Source organism: Labrus bergylta, chromosome 16, assembly GCF_963930695.1.
Source record: "Labrus bergylta chromosome 16, fLabBer1.1, whole genome shotgun sequence".
NCBI lineage: Eukaryota > Metazoa > Chordata > Actinopteri > Labriformes > Labridae > Labrus > Labrus bergylta.
The window spans coordinates 6050826-6072675 of NC_089210.1; the positions used below are offsets into that span (position 1 = coordinate 6050826).

Consider the following 21850-nt stretch of genomic DNA (forward strand, 5'->3'; position numbering starts at 1 on the left):
CAAACGCAGAAAAACTCTATTAAGTGGTGTTATTATTTAATACCATCAGAAACTGGGGTGGCAGTAGCTCAGTCTGTAGGGACTTGTGTTGGGAACCGGAGGGTTGCCGGTTCAAGTCCCGGTGTGGACCTAATATGGAAGATGGTAGCTGGAGAGGTGTCAGATCACTTCCTGAGCACTGCCGAGGTTCCCCCTGAGCAAGGCACAAAACCCCCTCCCCACCACCAACCCAGGAGCGCCGGCTGTGGGCAACTCCATCACTCTGACATCTCTCCATTAGTGCATGTCCATAGGATCCTGTTTGTGTGTATATTTCAGCCTATGTGTTAACAGAGTGTAAAAACAGAAATTTCACCTTGCAAAAGAAAATAATTAATCTACTTTAATCACCAAAAATTGCAAAGTAAAGTATTTGTATAGGCTGTGAATATTTAAGAAGGATGCTGGATTGTATTACAAGCAAATGTTTGTATTTTTTATGCGAAAGTAACTTGTAATTCTAATTGTTAAATATACTGGAGTAAATACCATAATTTAATAAAATTTTTTAGAAGAGATGACAAGTTGCTTTGCTGTTAAAAAATATATAATCTCGCCTGGTTATTGTATTTTCCTACATCATTTTTGCAATAGCTGAAAAAAAAATGTCACGATCTATTTCTGTATTATTGATAAGAAGACGCAGGAGGCTGCAGCCCCGCCCCCTTTCGGCCGGAGGAGGAACTGCACGACTGCGCTGTCAAGAGGGACCGCCGGCGTTTCTTCATCTTCCCCCGGTTCAGTCCGTCCGTTAACAACAACAACACACCGACTCTGAGTAAAGTCGACGGCTATTTCACGGTCTTCGTAATGTCGTCAAACGGTGAGGAAAAACATTACAATATTATGAAGCGCTTGCGAAAACGATAACAATGTCGAAAAAAACACTAGTTTGCTTCTATATGGAGAAATATCGCCACCGATGTTTTAACGTTACCCGGTTACAAGCTAGTGATGAGAAGCTAGTTAGCTGGTTGATAACTCGGAGGTCGTTGAATGTCATGTATTAACCTGCTGCTTTAATGTGTGTGAAATTGCAGGCAGTGCTTGAACTGGCAATGTTGTTTTCGTCACGAGTGACTCCGGTTATAATACCGAATGACCCCAAAGCATTTTCTACCGGCGAGCTAACACCGACATGTTTACCGTTAGCACACAGTTGCTATCGGTAGTTTCAGTTAACCTGCTGTTACTAAGCTGAACCGTCTAGTGGCATCAGCTAGCTCGGTAGCTGCTGTGTATGTGACCCAGTTTCTGAAGGCGGCCCCGCCCCCAGCACGCACACACACACGCACACGCACACGCACACACTCACACACACACACACACACACACACGCTCACACACACACACACACACACACACGCTCACATACACACACACACACACGCTCACATACACACACACACACACGCTCACACACACACACGCTCACACACACGCTCACACACACGCTCACACACACGCACACACTCACACACACGCTCGCACACACACACACACACGCTCACACACACACACGCTCACACACACGCACGCACACACACGCTCACACACACACACGCTCACACACACACGCTCACACACACACGCACGCACACACGCACACACACACGCTCACACACACACACGCTCACACACACACACGCTCACACACGCTCACACACGCACGCGCACACACACACACACCTCACCTGTTAAATTGTCCTTCCCATATGTGCTTGAAGGTGATGGTTTTATTTAGCTATAGTCAATAAGTATGCAAAGTGTCTATTTATATAGACACAGGGATAGTGGCTGTAAACAATGTTCCTGTCAAATGCCTGTTGTACGGTGGCTGGGAAGTGCAAAGCAAAATGAGTAAGTGTTAAACACTTTTACAAAATGTGAGACAAATTTACAAAACCAAAAACACTTAGCAAGGACCAAGGAAGATGTGAAACACTCCTACAATCGCTGAGACAAATTTACAAGAGGCAGAACACTTTCACCAGTCCCCAAAGAAATTTACAAATGACAGAAATCTTGACGGAAAGGGAATGCACCGCGACAAAACAAAACAAAACAAAAACAAAAAATGACCCCCTCACTCGATCACTTCCGACATTGGGTACGTTCCCATTTTGTCAAGATTCTGACGTTTGTAAATTTGTCTCATCGATTGTAAAAGCGTTTCACATCTTTTTATAAAATGTAAATGTTTTTCAAAATGTAAATTTGTCTCACATTGGTAATTTTGCTTTGCACTTCCCAGCCACTGTACTATTGCAATCTAAACGTGTTGTATTAGTATTAACATTAGTTTTTGTTTATTCCATAGATTATTCCCAAACATCTGCCCAGGGGTAAGTACTGTAACTCTAAACAAGAGTTTGACAGCCAGATTTATATGACTCACTTGTATGTAATTGCTCTAATTGTTATATCTTGGAAATGTATGGTAAATTGCTTATTCTATCCACTACATTTTTAAGCTGTCTGTTCATATTTTATACAAACTCTTCTCTTTTCTTTTTACCTGCTTGCAGCTATGGGTCCTATGGTGGAGGTGGAGGTGGAGGTGGTGGTGGCGGTGGTGGAGGTGGTGGTGCTAACCAGGGTTATGGTCAGTCCTCTGGCCAAGGTTACAGCCAGCAGGGATATGGAGGCTACAACCAGAGCTCTGATAGCGGCTCTGGCTCCTACAACCAAGGAGGATATGGCAACTATGGTCAACCCCAGTCAGGTAGAGGAGTACTTGTCTGAACCCACAACGATTTAGTGTTGCATAAAAATGGCAGTATACATTTGAACTGCATGTTGTGTCTCCTCTTTTCTCCCAGGATATAGTTCACCATCTTCTAATCAGGGAGGAGGAGGAGGTGGTGGGGGTGGTGGTTATAATCACCCCAGTCAGTCCTATAGCTCTGGAGGCTATAACAGTAACCAGTCCTCCAACATGGGCTACAACCAGCAGTCATCCTTCGCTGGATACAGCCAGCAGCAGCAGCCTCCCCCTTCATCCTCAGGAGGGTGAGACAAAATTACATTCTGCTTCATAAAAACCTTTGTTCTTTAAAGCCTTTTTTTATGCCAACTAGTGCTAACTTTCTTCATACCAAACTGTAAAAAAGTAGAATAGAATAGAAAAAGTAATGAAAAAAATAAAAACAGAACTTCTCTCCTTAACCTTAAACAGCTATGAAGGTGGCTCGCAGGCTCCCAGCTACAACCAGCCACCGAGCAGTGGGCAGAGTGGAGGTGGTTATGGCAGCAGTGGAGGTCACACAGGAGGCTATGGTGGCAGCGGGAGCCACCCACAACCACCCCAACACGGAGGAGGACACCACAACCAGCCCCCCAGCTACAACTCTCCCCCTCCACAGAGCTACAATCAACAGAGCCAGTATGGACAAGGTGGAGGTAAGGGATTGGTTTCTATTGACTTTTTCTAAGTTAGTTGTATGTTTTAGTTTCTATAGGGAAGAGTTGTTAAAACTGCAAATTCTATATGTATATATTCCAGTTTTTGATTTTATAAAGCAGCTTTGTTAATCAAAGTTGATCTTGCACTTTTAACAGGTAAATCTGTTAACATCTGATTTTCTCTCAACTCTCTCAGGTTATGGTGACGAAAGCCCTCCGATGAGTGGCGGAGGGGGTGGAGGCTACGGTGGCCCTGATGGAGGTTATGGAGGTCAGGATGCCCGTGGTGGAAGGGGCCGTGGGGGTGGATTTGGAGGTCGCGGTGCCGGAGGATTTGATCGAGGTTTTGACCGAGGGGGCAGAGGTGGACCGAGAGGTCGAGGTGGCATGGGGTGAGTGTTAGTGTTAGTACTTGTTGAACTTATGAAAGTGCTCTAAATCTGAACACAGTAATGCACATTAACAGTTTGAAACCTACATGTGGAGGACCGCTACACATTTGTAGCTACATTATAAAGCAACTGAGGTGTGAATTCTGGTGTGTCAAAACTTGCTTAAAAAGCAAGCAATGCAACAGGAGTGTACAACATGAATCTAAATGTTCAGAGCGTAGTTCCTATAGCACAAAATGAAGGTGGTGGTTTACATGTCCAGTGGATCACATCATGTTGCAGTTTGGTGTCTAAAATGTAGATCCCTGTGGTTGAAAGCTGGTATGAAACTACACCTTCAGAGTCCACATCGATATAAACTCAACAGAAAACACTGGGAACATGTGTAAAGATACAAAAAACAACCTCATGATACATATGAAGCACTGAAAGAGAAGCCTTGAAAACAGCTCTACGACCTGAACCAGGATAAACCTGTTGGTGCTGAAGTCAGTAAGTTCACTGAAGGCCTGAGCATGGCTAACCAATTTAAAAATTCACATGTCTCTTTTTAAAAATGACATACATTAAAAACATGACCCTCCCACACAACCACACTTAAGGAAAAGTTCATTGATTCTTTACATTGACACAAAAAGTGAAAACACAGTTAGGTATTGGGGAGAAATTACATTTTAATCAAAGTTAAGTTAGTTACAACGGTGAATTCAGGCATCTAGACTTCCCAATCAGTGTTTTTTGTCACTTCTTAAAATGTAAAACGACTAAAGAAAACATCAACTGAGATGCAACACGTAACCACATGTTGGGGGTTTATCATGGTGGTTTGACTGGATGGAGTGTATGGTGCGTTTACTAGGAAAACTGAACATGCCGCTCTTAACAGAGGTTGAGAACATTTGTCAAAATAAAAATCCCTCTGACAAGCAATCGAAACAGACTGTTCTCCCAACTTTATTTTTCTTCAAACTCGTGAATGAACGATATACATGATGAAATAAGTAGACTTATACAATTTAAAGTTGTTTATTAAAGGAAGAATGTGCAACTTTTGATCCTGTAGATGTCGCCCTTGAGCATTAAACCAACACAAACTGCTGTTTGGTGACACTGCCACTATTCTGAAGCCTCCGCTCTCCTGCAGCGACACACCTCCATTTCCACTGGCGTTCGCACAAAGGAGTTATGATTTAGAACGCACCATAAAAGCGCAAGTGGTGGACAAAATTGTCCACCCTGCATTGTTGTGTTAGCAGGCTACTGTTAGCACACTTTGGTTAACTCATAGCTTCACATTGCCCATACATTGACATGGAATGACTGAGGAGGAGAGGCAAATTGCATGAATAGCTCTTAAAACAATAGTAACATCATCGTATGGGAAAATCTATGAGGCACAAACTGGTATGGTAAGTTGTCGCTTTTGTTTTTGGAGGTTTTACGTTGGCCATTTCGTTCAATTTACCCTCATTCATCATGAGCTACAATTAAATCTACTTAACCTCTATTACAATATTTGCAAATGACTACCCAATGCATTTTCATGGCATCCTTTTAAGTAGACACTGAGCAAGACTCATCCACTTACCACGTGTTGTTGAACATAAGCATTGTTCAGTGGCTGTGCATTTTAATCCTTTACCTTTTAAAAAGTTAAACTAGTTTGATAATGATGTTTGTTTAAAATTTAAGAAAGAACAATTTAGTTGAAAAGCAGCTTGTGCCCTCCCCCCCTTTAATCAGATGTCTATGAGATGTGATGGCTTGACTTTATGAAATGTTTATACTGTTTGCAAAGGCAAGAACTAAGGAAGTGTGGGAGTTTAAACTGAAAGTTAAGGGTTAGATAGAATTTCCCAAACTAACCCACATACCAACTAATTATTTTAAAATTACATTTGTACCCTTGTTATTGATAGATGTGCTAACAGTTCAGCTAGCTTGGCCAGTGAGCTTCTACAAACTCAAGAGTCCAAATGGTTACCAAAAATGGCAACTTTGTTCAGACCTAAAGCAAAGTTAATTTTTACCTAAAATTACTCGCGCTGCTTTGAGTGTGATTATGTGTTGACCAAACCCAACCCACAGATGTTTGCCGTGATGCTATGCAAGAGGCCCAAAAGTAGTGGTGTCAGGGTTCATGACATCATCAAGAGGCACATCGTCAAGTTTTACTGCCTTTTCCAAGAACTGTGTCTAGGATTGTGGTGGCTGTGGCTCAGTGGTACAGTAGGTAGTCTCTCAACTGAACGGTCAGGGGTATCACTCCCAAACCTCCTCCAGTCAAATTTGAGGTCTCCTGTGGGACACAAGAACCAAGGATTGTGTGATTGTGTACTAATAGGATTTGTTAAGACTGACAGTCACTTTATGTAGCAGTTTCTGCTGTGAGTGTGTGAATGCGACATGAAGTATTAAAGCATCTTTTAGTAGTCTATATCCAAGGCCATATACATTTACTGCCTTTTCAAGCTATTGACCAGTGTCCAAGATTTAGCAAGGATCATTGCCAGGGTTTCTCTGATGGACACTGACCACTGGCATTTCATGTCAGCTTCAGAACATCTGTTTGTCTGTCTCTGGTGTTCAGCAGTTTTACTGTACCTACATAGTCACAAGGGATGTGATGCTGAGGTGCATTAATTACAAAAAAGATCTAGACACAATGCAGAAATAACTTCATCTTGTAAAGTGTGGTTGCAAGATGGGAAAAGCAAACAACTTTTTAATGCTTGAGTTTTGAGTGGAGCTCTAAGCGACCATTTCCAGTCTCAGAATCCATCAGCTAACGTGAATGGAGGTGGAGCTGTAGAGCAGATTGTTAGCTGCACTTGCATCCAGATGTCTTTATAATAAAATAAATCTTCATCAGGTGATTGAGGATAGCACAACTGTCCATGTGTTCGCCTCTTTTTCTCTCTACATGGTCTGCTTTTCTGCATACAGCCAAACAAAGCCCTGTGAAACACTTTATGACAATACTCCTTTGAACAAAAACGGAAACCAGAACATCAAAATTGTGTCCCTTGATTACAGCTTCTGTGATATACAAAATCTGTAAAATGATATCATACCATTTCTGATGCAACTTCATGATGTCATAAGAATCTCAACACGGATAGGCTTTAGCAACACAGAGTCATACACGTTTTTTCTTATGTAACTGATTCATTCTTGCATTACCTCGTATTAAGTTGCGCCTCACAACAATTGCAGGTTTGCTTTTTGGTCTGAACTCACCCTCAGACGCCAAAATACATAACCATCGCCTGCCCTTGTCACCTGTCACCCACCCCTTCCCAAACGACCCCTGCAGGATTTTTGTGTCATTCTCTGCTTTAATCAATCTGTGAATCTTCTCCTAGGCTTTACCTTCTCTACAGGCTGGCTTTCTACTCTTAAGCCATCAGTTTGGAAAATGCAAAGTGGGGAAAGTCTAGAGATGTTCTTTAGTCTTTCTGTAGCTTGAGAGCCCAAAAACTTACAGACAAAATTTGGGACGTGGTGAGAAAAGCCTCAAAAAGCATCTGTTATGGGATTTTCTGCAATTGGTGTAAAAGTAAAGGTTGTCTGAGACCTAAAACAATACCCAACATCCATCCAGGGGTTAAAGGTCGTAATGTTGCCGTTGGTTAAATTAAGAAAAAAAAGTTATACTATGAAATTAAATGGGTACCTACAAGTCGCTCAAAGACTTGATGCTACTTGAAGGTAAAAATGGCCAAATTTCTGCTGCCTGTGAACACACCACGACAAGGTCTTTAAACTGGCCTCATGTCCTTAATGTGTATTTGATGAACTCTGAACAAGATTAGGTATGGGTACAGTAAGCCAAATGCAAAATGTAGAGGGGTGGGTTTAACTGGGTGACTCTGAGTGGGAAGGTTACCCACAACCCAGTGAGGGAAATCCCTGTCAGCACCATCCTCCAATGCGTGTCGTTTCTCTCTTCCTCCTCATCAGAATGGGCGATCGTGGAGGATTCAATAAGTTTGGTGGTAAGTGACAAGAAAAACACTTAAACAAAAGGGTTTTGTGTTTGAAGTGAATAAGCTTTAATGGAGGGGAGATAAGTAGTGGTAAAATGTAAGGTAATGTAGTAGGTGGTTTGTGAAATAACTTAAGGCCTTGCAGAAGTGTAATTATGCACTTATTTTTCAGGAATAAAAAAAAACAAAAAGAAAACGATGGTTCCAACTGTTGGGTATCTCATAACTTTAAACATATTCTTTAGAGTTATTTTGTTTCAACTTTAGTTTTTTGTTGCACAATATAGACTGTGATAAATATTTCCAGTGGCACAGCCCAACAGGTAAGGACATCACTGTGTTTAGTTGTTTTCTGAATGCATGACCGTCTCAGGTGACAGAAAGTGTTCTCTCACAGAGGTTGAAAATGTCCAGCAGAGGGAGTTAAATGGTGTATAATGGCTGTACATGTACCTCTCATCTTTGGCGTTGGAATTTCATGGTTATTGAATTTGAAGAGTGTTCAGAGCTATTGTCTGGTGGTCTGCAAACTGGTCTTTCAAACTGAAACAGAAGAAATGAGGGAAAACAGTTACCGGTATGGAACATGATTCATGTTCAGGTTGTGCATCAATTCAAAACTGATGAAATAATAATTGTGTACCTATGGTGTAACAATGGGCAGCTTTGTCTCCCAAAAGAAAGGTGGTCAAAACTCTGCCAGAAGATTTGTATTAAGAGAAGAGAGTTGAAAAGCACAAACTGGTTTGATTGTATACTTGGAGTAAAAAATGTGGATAACATGCAACCTGATACCGTTCACATTGTTCTGTTAATGGAAGGAACATTTGTTTTTTAATCCAGAGTCCTTTTTGAACATATAAAAGATATAATTCAGTGGACTCCTCCTCTCAGACAGGATCCAAAGAAAATACTGAAGCACATGAATTACTTCAGGCAAATTTAATAAAAGTGCAAAGGACCAACGTTTCGACGCACTGAGTGTATTTAACTTGATCAAATCTGATGGAGGTTTTTGGTGATAACCTACTGTCTTTCTCTATTACAAGTAAAAAAGGAAAAAAGCTCTGATCGAATACATTTACAAAAAGGTGATATGATGATGATGATTGGTTGAAGTGGTTGGCAAGTGATTTAAGATATAATCTGAGCCGTTGCAATTATATACTGCACAAGTGGTGGTAGTTCAAAGGTTTTGTAGACTACAAACACAAAGTATGTATAGAGAATAATTAAGAACCATAACCCGAAACATAACGATGCTATTTAAGTCTTAAATGTGTATCCAACTAAAGCATTTATATAAAAGGGTTAACTATGCAGTTTGTCACTATATCTTTTATTTTGCACACAAAACATTGTGCAAATAGCAAAAGATTCACAGAGGACAATGTGCTCGACAAATAGTGATATAGGATCAGCCATCCCTGGCCTGATGGAAATATGCTTGTACTGGGTCTATTTGCATTGACCTTGTGTGTATACAAATACATCTGCCAGCCATGTAGAAGCTGGAATAGTCTATTTCTGTGGTTATAATTCTACGTACTCTGAGTGAATGTCCTGCAATGTGTTTCCTGTAAAACTGGTGGTCGACCTGTCGCTGTAGAGCTCTATGTTTCTGAGTAGACAAGTCATCATACCACTTTAAGCTGACACCTTTTTGGATGCTTATCACAGAACTGGAGTAGGTTTGAAAAGTCGTTTGAAGCACTCATTATACCTAAACTTCTTTCAACTGAATACTTGGAAATCCCACAAAATCAATGATAACAGGTGAGACGATACAGAAAATGGACATGCTGCTGGAAAGAAAAAAAAATCTAAAATATATGTTACGTCAAGTTATGGGGAAAAGTTCCTTTGTATTAACAATTCAATACAATTTACAACCCAATACATGTATAGAAAGAAGATGAAAAAAACGAAGTTCTTGACATTGTAAAATCCTCTAGAAAACCACATTTAGACACTGGTACCTATACACTCTGGTTAAAGTGACTGTGGTCATGAGAAAGGTTACCAATTAAAGTTTTTGTGTAAACGATAATGAGTCATCCACATTTTGTGCCAAGACGAATACTGTATTGTTAGTCAATGGAAAGACTTTCTTTTAAGTAAAAAAATAATAATAATAATAGAATAATTCCTTTCCTTTGGTAACTTCTGTGATGCTGGAAAAAAAGGGGTCTGCCTGGTTCAAGGCATTTGGCTTTGGCTTCTGGTGACAAAGATTGTTTTAAAGATGGAGCTTTCACACCAATTCCGGGGAATCTGATTAATCAAGCTGCTGATGGAACAAGTTAGTTGGTATTTGAAGTGACACACCAAAGAATTTCTCTTGGTGTTTCAAGTTAATTTCTCAAACTTCAACAGAAGAGAGGTTGGTTTTCCGAATGGGGAAGGTGTGCCTGTTTAACTAAAATACCAAAATATTTTAAGTCTTTCAAGCTCTCGGTTCGACAAACTTGGTGTTCCTCACCATGTAAGTCAAGGTTATCAGTTGGGTTATAAAAAGGAATTCTTTTGACCTGTGTGGGTATTGGTTCTGAGAGTTGGAAATCTTTGTTGGAAAGGAAAGAATCATAGTGTACCAAGAAATGCATCGAGAAGAATGCAATTACTTGTTGAATGTTGTAAACATCATTCCTGTGGCTCTGAATGATGTTTCATAGGATTGTAAATGGCTGGGTTTACCTCATGGATCAAAACAAATTAAACTATTGGAATGGTATTCCATGTATGATGGTTATTCTTGTGTTCAAAATCGACCTGAAAGTAGTCTCAATATTTTGCACCATCTTGTTTTTATGAAAGCTCTGTGGTCATGGAAGGTACCTTGATCATATCCCCGGGTAAAAAGTGACTAGGGTCTTAATGATGGTACACTAATGAAGAGAGAAAATAAAATCAATGTTTAAAGACTTTGTGGGTAAATGTAAGGTATACATTTGCTTTTCCAACACTAATTTCTGTTTCGTTTTTATTTTTTTTGTCCTTTTCAAGGACCAAGAGACCTGGGACATGGAGGACCAGGCTATAGTAAGTTTAGACATGTTTCATTAGGCCAGTCTTATGCTTAACATTTTTCAGCCATTCATACATTATTTCAGTCACTAGTATCTATTGCAACCGTCAACGTGAGCCACACAAATTCTTGACAACTCCAATTCATCTTCTTGGTCATCGTAATGGTTTTCTTGACTTCCTCCAACAGATATCACTTTTCTTGGTCTTTTCATGAGAAAGACTTGTCAAAAAAGAGGGTTTTCTTTACCCTCCCATGGATAACCCATGTTAGATTGAAATGAAGGGGAATTAACCTCTTCTCATGGATAGAGTTTTCTTTATCTCTTCTATAAAATTACAAATTCTTTGCCAAAGTGTGTGAGTGTATTCATCAGATGAACGCTCCAATGGGACGACTGTCAGCTGTATGTTTAAAGCTGATTGTGAACTTGCATGTTTTCAAAAACAACCCAATAGGATGATTGTATTTCAGCTGCTTTATTTACATCTCTTTGATTCGTCTTCCAATAGTGCAAGACCAGGATAACTCTGATAACAACACCATCTTTGTGCAAGGCCTGGGAGACGACTACACTGTGGAATCAGTGGCCGACTTCTTTAAACAGATTGGGATCATTAAGGTAGCTCTCACTGCTCATGTTATAAATATTCATTGATGTTTTGTTTTTTTTATTTTATATAATTGTCTTTGCCATCTCCTTCGGTCCATCCTTTTAGATCAACAAGAAGACAGGCCTGCCCATGATAAACCTGTACACAGACAGAGACAGCGGGAAGCTGAAGGGGGAAGCCACGGTTTCATTCGATGATCCGCCCTCAGCTAAAGCTGCGATCGACTGGTTTGATGGTCGGTTGTTCTCATTCGTCAATTATTTACACCTAACTCTTATAATAACATTCCTACCATACCGGGCCAGTATAACCTGAGATGTCTTTGTTCAACAGGTAAGGACTTCAATGGAAATCCGATCAAGGTATCTTTTGCCACCCGCAGAGCTGACTTTGGAGGCCGAGGTGGCATGAGGGGCAGTCGAGGAAGAGGTAGTAAGTCTGTTTGTTTGTGTTGTTTTTTAAGTTGTTTTCAGTTCAGGTTGAGAGTAAAAGCAGATGAGAAAGTTCTAACCACTGATGACCATATCATCATCCTGTTTACCATCTTATAATCACGTGCACATTTTTTTAAAACAGCTGATAGCTGAGCAGATAAAAAAGCAAAAGATCTCATGTAATTTATATAACCTGAACACCTGCATGGACTCGAACACTTCCGATGTTATTCCTAAAACGGCATCACCTGTCAAGTGTTAAACTGAAGGTCTGAGTGGTTTTCCTTTGACTTTGTGACACAGCTCCAATGGGCCGTGGTGGATTTGGTGGAGGTCGAGGTGGAGGTGGAGGTTTCCCAGGAGGCAATGGGGGTGGCGGCGGAGGAGGAGGAGGAGTTGGAGAAAGAGGAGGTGGAGGTGGAGGTGGAGGTGGGGGAGGACAGCAGAGAGCTGGGGACTGGAAGTGTTCAAACCCGTAAGTTAGGAATCGGGGATCCAACTTATCGATTGTAGATGGATGGGGAAAGAGATAGAGTGTATAGAAGCTGCACAGCCTCGATTATACTAGACTATATATCTTTGATTAAATGTTCGTGCAGTGGTCACACTGAAACAATCTCCATATGAAATACTGTCAGCATATCCTGGATAAATATATGTTTATATAGATGAAGCTGTAAAATGATATGTATGTATTTATGAAGCAAAAAAGTAGGGATGTTTCTAGCAACTTCATTCAAAGATGATTAAAGGCAGATTTCAATTCAGACTAGTTGGCTATTCACACAAAGTATAAAACTAATTTCTCTTAAGTGTTTTTTTTTTTTTACCTTTGTTCCTTCTACAAATGTCTCCTCAGCAACTGTGGCAACCTGAACTTCTCGTGGCGTAACGAGTGCAACCAGTGCAAAGACCCTAAACCTGAGGATGAATGTGGGATGTCCCCGATGGAGAGAGGTGACTCCTGTATGCTATTTCAAAGTCTTCCATTTTTAGTTAGTAATAATAAAGATATTATCTTAAAGGAGCAAGATGTATGATCTCAATTTATCATCAGACATTAAGGAAACATTTTATGCTGCAGTGCTGGCTTCTCTGACAACATCACAGCAGCCAGTATGCCTGCTTGAAGTTGGACTTCAGTACATGTTTTAAAAGCTTACATAGTTACATATTGCTCCTTTAAAGAGTAATTATTTTAATTGGATAAATTTGTCCAGGTTTTAAAAGTCTCTTTTGTTCTTCAGTACTTTCTACTGGAGAAACGGTCCCTCCTTCAGCTGTTTACAGAACTTTCTCATTCATTAATGATTGGTATTAACAGAGAATAGCCTTTGAATAAACACTTCACGCTGCCTGTGTTCTTTTTAATTGAGTCCATTGTATGAAACGCCTAATCATACAAAAGAGAAAGCTTTAATTACCGTGAGTCATCTGTGAGCACTGTGCGGTTGAACAAAGCCGTACCTGACTGCAGCAGTAAATAAACCTTTTGTGCGGTTTGTTTTCTCACCCTGGGGTCAGAAAGTAATAAAAGCACACGCGTTCTGTCAGCTGTTTACAAATTGTCATCAAATCTCTTGTTCTGCTTTAAGGCGGTTTCGGAGGAGAGCGCCGGGGTGGATTTGAGCGCGGAGGATTCAGGGGCCGAGGAGGGGACCGTGGGGGCTTCAGAGGGGGCCGAGGTGGTGACCGGGGAGGAGACCGGGGAGGAGGATACAGCCCGGGAAAGACAGACGCAAGGTGAGAATCGCACCATCAGACAGTTCTCATTGGCTAAAAGGATGAAGGCTAAAAGCTTGACTTTTGAGATTCCAAGTTAGCTACATTTGCTAACTCACACACTGAAACAGCTTGTGGTCGTTCTAAATGGTTAATAAATGTGTTCTTAACAGGATCCAACTGTAGGAGATAAAATCCACAGTTCTTTAAAGCTTATACATGAAGCCTGCACTACACAATATAAGTGGGTTTCTACCAGAGTTTCAGTCATTTTAAAGCCAAATTGAATAGTGACACCAGAACTTAAATAGCATTTTTTTGCAGCAGTATTAAAGCATTTCAAAGGAAAATGAACAATTCCTGATCCTGCCACTTCATCCTGCCACGTTTCTGTGGTCAGATCCTTAAAGCTTGACAAAAACCCTACCGACAGAAGATGACAAACTATCCGTCGTGTTTCCAGTGAAATGCAGAGCATGTGTCCCATGTTTCCCCTTCAAACACTGTCGTCTGTGCCGCCTGCTTCCTGAAACTTTATGACTTGACACGCGGATATCTAATCTGACACACGCTGCAGCATGTGCCTGAACAGAAAGAGTTTAACCTTTAACCTCAGGGTAACGTGTGCTGCTCTAGAGGCCCTGCAGCAACTTTTTTTTCTTTTCTTTTTTAAACACCTTTAAAATACTTGGACCTGTAAGTTGGCACCATGGACAATTTGACTTGACAAAGAGGACATTTGAAGGGACAGAGTGTGTGTGTGTAACCTTGAAGTTCTTCTTGATCAGAGTACAAACTGCTCCCCGGCAGAGACATGGTTACATTGTAACTGATGACGTAAATGAACACTTCTTCTCAGCCTCTCAGAAAGGTCCCTTTATGTCTGTGCATCAGCATATCATTTGTGTCAACTCCTCACATGTTTTTTGTTTTTTTCTCCAGGGGTGACCGCAGACAGGAGCGGCGAGGCCGTCCTTACTGAAGAGCGTGTCGAGGACAAACAGTCCCATCTCAGTACAAAGACCAGTGTAATTAACCCCCCTCCTTCAAACCGGACCCTGCCTGAACCTTTCACACCTTCTGTCAACTTCCTTATTCTATCCCTCGTGTACAAAAATGTGGCTATCCCTGTTTTCTGCTTTCTCTCGTTCACGTCACTCATTTCTCAAGGTTTTTCACTTACGTGGGGCCTCAGTTACAAAACCAATGTCAGGGTCACGTTTCATCTGAAGGAGAAATCTTTTTCAGATCAGACTGTATACTTTTCTCGTTCTGTCAGAATGCTTGTCAAACCTGCTCAGAAACTTAATACTCACAGGAACATTTCCAACAAGAAGCTAAACCGGTTATTACAACGTTTCTCATGCAGGGGTCAAAACGCTCCAGCAACATTTGTATGACGATCCGACGCGTTTCGGCTTGTGGCTTTCATCTGGGTGAATCAAGTGCTGCTGGAGCGTTTTGACCTCTCCATGCACGTTGATATTTGATGAAGTTGTGTCAGAAAATTCCACTCTGCTTCTTCAACGTCCTCATGCAGGACTTCTAGATTCTTTTCCACCAGAGTGAGGTGAATTGACCTAAGGACCAAGAGAAAGTATTTATCTTTGTGTCAATTAATTAAAAACCATACTAAACATCTGGAGATGTAAATGATGAATACCATCAACTCTGATGATCCAACAAAAACACTTTTGTTTCTATTTTCAGTTTTCATAAAGGATCAAAGATTAAAGCCTGTCCTAACATCATGCGACGCAAGAGAGCTTCAGCGGCAAAATCATCTTAATATATGGCACCGTTTTTTACCCCGTTTCTATTTTCCTCTTTGTCACTCGCGTAGAAGGAGGAGGAATGAGGAAGGAGGGGGCTCTACACGTCACTGACACTCGCTTTTCTCACTCAACAGAGCTTGTTAGCTTGTTTTAAAAAGTGGAGAGACAGTCGTGCATTAATAATATCCACATATTGAGCTCTGACTCGTGTCAACAACACCGGAGAAAAACCTTTTCTGCCTCAGTGTGTTGTGATTTCAATCAACTGCTCCTCAATACAAAGCACCACCTTCAATACAAAAGCACAAGATGTCATATTGTTTGCCAGGGGACACTGAAGTTCACAGAGTAAAGAATTATTAAACAGATGACGTGTGGATAGCCAGCATGTGACGCGACATTCAATGATCGGTGCTGATAGGACACAGTGCTCTGTACACAAAACAGTTAATTCTTTACACAAAACAGTTAATTCTTTACACAAAACAGTTAATTCTTTACACAAAACAGTTAATTCTTTACACAAAACAGTTAATTCTGTACACAAAACAGTTAATTCTTTACACAAAACAGTTCATTCTTTATCATTTCATTGTTCTATTTGTTGACATTCCCTGGTTGTGATCACTTACCCATCTACCCAGCAGATGTGACTCATAAAGATGCTGATTGAAAATAAAGATCATAACATAACGTGTCGGGCTGCTCACAACAAAAGGCGTCTGTCATCAGAGTGGGTTCATCTAACAACACAATGTGTTCTAGATAGGATTCAGCTGATTATCTTGGCAACAAGAGCCAAAGTGTTGTTGTTAGGTTTCTTCATGTTTCATTTCTATGTTGTTTCAAATTCACATAAAAAAAAGAGGAGAATGTTAGTTTTTATATTTTTCATTTCTCAAACTGTAGCTGTGGATGTCAGATCTGCATCATGTTCAAACTCTGACCTGCTGTACTTCACAAACTGCTTATTCATTTAGACCGATCTTCTCTAACTTGGGGATTTTAAAACCTGTTTGACGGCTACTGTTCAGTCACTGTCAGACGTCTTTTGTACATGTGTAGCTTCCGCTGCAGCCGTGAGATACCATGGTAGCAATGATGCCAAAAAACATGGAAACAATACGCTGGTCATGGAAGGAATCTGTGAAATCAAAGTTATTTTCTTTATCTTTAATCTTGACTGTAAGAGAGAGTTTACCCATGTTCTATTCTTCTGAATATCCAATAAATTCACATGAAGCTCTGGATCTGTCGTTGAAGTCACAGTGACTCCACAAAGTTGTTAAGAATCCTTTCTAAGATTTTTGGTAGTGGTTGGCGCTGTTGAACCATTTTTGTTCAAGGTCTTTAGGAGTTATGATAAATCAACCTCTTGAAAAAGTTGCTGACTCATTCTTAAAGTTATCTTTTATCATCTTATTTCCTGTAAAACCAGTCCCTGTTCTGTTTCAGTAGCGCACAGATAAGTCATTGTTGTTTTCTAACTGCAGGACTGAACGCTCTGCACAGAGAAGGATGATCAAGTCTCAAACGCAGCGGCCATCCTTAAAAATTCATTATGTGGTCTAACAAAACGCCAACATCTCTTAAGCTTGTGTTAACCACAGACCTTATTTCAGGCGTTTAACCACAAACCCATTCAAAATCCCCATTTGACTTTTGGACGTTAGACCCCATGGCGCTCAAATGCTAACTTACTTCCAGGTTTTAGGACTGATTCCTGTGGAGCTCTCTTGTCATCGATAAGTAATGGCTCCATGGCGCCGGATAGTCCTAGGGTTTTTGTTGCGTGCCCAATGTACAGAGGCTAGTCCTCGTCGCAGCGGTCATGGGTTCAAATCCGACCTCTTTTTTTTTTTTACAGATAAAGAGCATAGAAAAAAGATAACTCCAGGCTAAATGCCGATATTCACAGACAAGGATCTTTTATTTTTCTTCCAAAATTGTTTTATTCGTTTGCACAGATGATAAGAAAACATACAGTTGGCATAAGAGTTGACATTGTGCTGTGGTTATCTTTGGTAAACCCCATTCCTGCCTTCTCCCGCCCAACCCAGTTAACCCCATACCCACCCACCGAGTCAGGAATCCTATTCCCACTCCGAAGGTAGCCTGTTCCAGACAAGGATCTTTTTATTGAAATGTATCTGTGTTTTTGCACAGCTTCGAAAGCGGTATCAGAGCTCAAGTTGGAGCTTTACAATGTACAGGAAGCAAAACTGAAAATCATTGTGCATTTTACGGGAACTTAAGACGCAAAACTATTTGCACTTGTGCCAAAATCCAAACAGTCGAGTCATAGATCTCAGTTGAGATGCCAACGATTGTTCTCAGTATATCTGGTTTTTGACTTCAGCCCTCCAGTTCTAAATATTTTTCTCTTTGTCGTGGGAGACCAAATCATTATGAGGATGCTTTTTTTGTAAATGAGGCCTCACATCTGTGTCTAAACATTTCTGTTGGGACAGAAGTCTTATTATTATTATTATTATTATTATTATTAATAATGTATTTATCATTCATGAGTTTGTGTTGATGTCCGTTTCAAATGAAAGTGTTGATAAAACAAAAACAATGTGTCTGTTTTTTTTTTAAATTCAAACTTAAATCCTCATCCTGCAAACATCATCAGGCAGGTTCGAGTTCACCTCAGTGTAGTTTGTTAAGGATGTTTGCTCTACCAGTGATGGATTGAGTTTAAGCCTTCATAATCCTAAAAAATTATAAATTGGGTCGATTAGGTGTTGAGCCTTAAATAATCATCTAAGCATGACCTCATTTGTGATTCTAGCATAGTTTCTGTCTTGTCAGTGAGCGGCTGGCCTGAGGCATTTACATGTTGATGAACTATTTGTTTGACAGTTCCCTTTGTTCAAACTTGGAAACGGTTCAAGCTTGCTGACACTAAGTTTAAAGATGCACCGAACCATTTCTTTTTTTTACAGCTCTTAATGACTTTTGCTTCTAATGTATTTGCCCTTCAAAACAAACCAGACAACCAGCTGCCAGCTCGTCAGATTCCAACAAAGTAAGTCACGGCAGGCAGAACTAAAGATCATAAAACTTTGCCAGTAAAATCTTGAAGAATAATGGATTACATATTTAAGAGGAAGTAAGATCGGGGTTTCTACGGTTATACTGCTTTTATGTTCAGAACGGGATTGGCAAAGATATACTGTAAACTGTACTACGATGTAAAAACATCTCCTCATAGCTGCTTGATGTATGAACAGGCCTTTAGTTACATCTTTATAATCAGTCACCTTTTCATCTCATTTTCTACGACGGAGGATCAGGGCCACGTTAAAAAAAAAAAAAATTCAAGATTAGAGTCGTAAATTAACGAGTTCGAGACCAGCCTGCGTGAAAATGATGAAAGTAGAACTCTTAAAGTCTTTAAAGAATAAAAGAATAAAGTTGTTATTTTAGTCTATATCAGAAGAGCTGCAGCATCCTGTTCTCAAATGACAAACAATGAGCATCTTGTCCTAAAGGTTTCACTAATAAGGAAATAGGCTTCTTCCTTGTGTAGTCGGTAAAAACAGTTCAAGAGAAGTTTTCACTTCACCTTTCAAGAACTTGTTTATCTGTAAAATGATGAACAGGACCCAAACTGGCTCTGCACATGAGACACATTAACAAGGCAGACCGATAACAGACACAAATAGTTGTGTTGGGGCTTTACTTATGCAGATATGAAACTAAACATGCTTTTGGCACATCATCTTAACATTGTCTTTAAAATATCAGCACCCTGAAAAGATACTGCAAGAAACTGGCTTTTTCCTAAGAAAGAACCACACTGACTTGGAGGAAGTTGTCTGCAGAGGAAAATACTTAATACTAAGAGTTCTACTTTCATCATTTTGCGCAGGCTCGAACTCATTAATTTATGAGATTATTCTCTGGCCCTAATCCTCCGTTGTAATTTTCCGCCATGTTTGCTGTCTTTGTGCATGCACATGTGTTAGACACAGCGACTTCTAACGACACACAGTATTTGCATGAAGTTCCATGAAACCATGAATGCAAGCAAGCTGCTAACATGAATCCAGGGCAACAATCAGGCCACTGCATATATAACCAGAGTCACTTTCCTGTAAAGCCAGTTTGAGAACAGACAGTCACTGATTAAATAAGCGCCTTGGGTATTATGTTATCGGGGTATAATTAATGTCACAATGGCCTTATTATCAACAATGGCTGCCTCCCTGATGCTCTGCACATTAATTAAAGAAGAGGTGTGTTTCTGATGATTGATATATGAACTGTGATTTTTCTCCCCCTTTCTCCAAATTGACAGTTGTGACATTGTTCAGATTTTTTAAATAATTTTTTTAAGGGAAAGTGTTTTGTAAACTATAACCTTTAATAGGTGAATACACAGGGGCGTATCCAGACTTTTTGGACTGGGGTGACCCAACTGGGGCACTGACTTATGCAGGGGTGGCCTGAAGTGTGATGTGCGCGCAAACACACACAAATAAATCTAAATCATTAACCCTTTCTTACCCCACCAATAATATCTAGCCTGCTTTATACCATGGGACAATTGCAATATTAGCTTAACTTTTTAAACACACAAGATGTATGTTCAAAGTCACATTTTAAAGTACTGAAAGAGATGCATGCAGCTGCGTGTGAATTACTTTCTCATTAACCTGTCTTATGAAATACATGGCCAAAGTTTTTATTTTGAATGTAAAGTACAAACAAAAGAAAATGTGCTACTTTGATATTTAAAAAAGAAAAATCCCCCAAGACATAAGTCCCGCCTCTGACAGGGCAAAGAACCAATCACAATTTAGGACTTTTTCGGATGGCACCCAGGCTGTCCAATCACATTGCTAGGGGGGCCCGTGCCAGCCCTCTGAACACGCTTGATAAACCTCTCATTTCAGTTCTAAAATTGCAATTTTTGTTGCTCCACCAGTCTGTTCCTACATCAATGTCCTAACTATATAATAAATAGTGCACCAGAGGATGCATCCTTGTGACTTTGGTAACCCTACATTTTTTTCTCTTCAAGCAACAGAAGAACCAGGTACAAATGTGTTTGTTTGCTTCTTCTAAATTTCTCAACAACAACTTGATGGATTGTCAAGAAACTGGAGACATTCATTTCCTCCTTGAGAAACGACAATACAACTTTTGGGATGCTTAGACATTTTATCTAGCGCCATCGTCAGGTCCATTTTTTTTTGTCAAAAACATGACAGATCAGCAGTAAATTGGCAAACCTCTCTGTATGATAGATGACATTGATTAGTTGGATGCCAATCGTGAATGCTTGAAAGGCAGCATACAACATGATACCGAGCTAACACCCAAGAGTTGTTGATCCATTACCGTTCTGATACCAAGAGATTTCTCAATCTCTGTTTGATCAGAGGACCAGGATGTTGTAATCGACGACATTAAATGAAGCTTGGCTCGGTGGTTTTTGGCGCGATAATTTGGTTTATGAAGAAATGCCAGCAGACATTAAGACATCCCCATCCCCTTCAGCTTTAATCAGCAGTATGGTAAAGCTTGCTAACATGCTAATCCCAGAGGCTAACCAAGGTAAACAACAGACCTGTCAATCATCAAAATGTAGACGGGCCATTTGTGTAAAGAATTACCTCAAAACAGTGCTCTACAATATTTCTGTCCTTATCAAAAACTGAAACAAATAAACATTCATAATTAGATGTATGTGTATTTAGGTTGGCATGGTAACACAGATAAAACTAATGCACTAAAGTACTGCAATAGATTAGATACGTTTCTTTGATGCTGGTCTTCTTCGGTTTTGGTCGATGTGTGAAGGTGCAGTTTGTTTTGTTTGTTCTATGAAGAACCGTGTGTGCTTATTAAAAACACAACATATTTAAAATATGTATATAAAATTTTACATTTTAATTTATTTAAGATAATACAATATTTTTCTATCTGATCATGTTGCCATTATCCGCCTCACTGGTTCATCCAGATTTCTTTTTGTGGTCTTGATTTCCCGGTGCTGTGTGGATTAAATCAGTTCACTTCTGCATACCTGCACACACACACACACACACACACACACACACACACACACACCTGTACTCCTAACTGTTGAAACAGACTTGAAAAACTTGAAGAAATGTCTGTGATCTGAGACTTGTTGATCCAGTTTAACTGCTTCGATGTCATATGTTCCTGGAAAAAAAGCACCTCAGTCGAAAGTGACCCAACAAGTACGTTTAGTAAAGGAAGGTATGTGTATCTACGGCCATTACACCACTCAAACTCTTATTTATTATTTATTCTCCACTTGATAGTAAACTATCAACTTCTGCTCACAGGACTGAAGGGACTGAATTGAGGAGAAGCAGACCCCCCCCCCCCACCCAAAACACACTGAAAACTTAGCTCTGTAAATGCACACAGGATCTCGTCCTCGTCTTTGTGTCTCTGCAATAAAAAAT

At 40.2% G+C, this 21850-nt stretch overlaps 1 protein-coding gene across 1 annotated transcript; it reads left to right on the forward strand.

Moving 5' to 3' along the window:
* Positions 1–141: 141 nt before the first annotated feature.
* On the forward strand, positions 142–16646 carry fus (FUS RNA binding protein). The gene is made up of 16 exons (XM_065964778.1): positions 142–244; positions 680–862; positions 2360–2384; positions 2568–2764; positions 2862–3051; positions 3218–3441; positions 3641–3836; positions 7800–7834; positions 10832–10867; positions 11366–11475; positions 11573–11702; positions 11801–11899; positions 12205–12376; positions 12761–12867; positions 13497–13644; positions 14566–16646. Exons 1-16 carry the CDS (start codon positions 142–144, stop codon positions 14603–14605), a joined length of 1995 nt encoding a protein of 664 aa, XP_065820850.1. The 3' UTR covers positions 14606–16646.
* Positions 16647–21850: the final 5204 nt, after the last annotated feature.

What these genes read in the sequence shown, in the direction of transcription:
- fus (XM_065964778.1), top strand. Translation starts at nt 142, where the DNA reads ATGGTAGCTGGAGAGGTGTCAGATCACTTCCTGAGCACTGCCGAGGTT. An exon ending in AGAGGTCGAGGTGGCATGGG is followed by an intron (nt 3,837 to 7,799) that starts GTGAGTGTTAGT and finishes CCTCCTCATCAG; the next exon opens with AATGGGCGATCGTGGAGGAT. An exon ending in TGCGATCGACTGGTTTGATG is followed by an intron (nt 11,703 to 11,800) that starts GTCGGTTGTTCT and finishes TTTGTTCAACAG; the next exon opens with GTAAGGACTTCAATGGAAAT.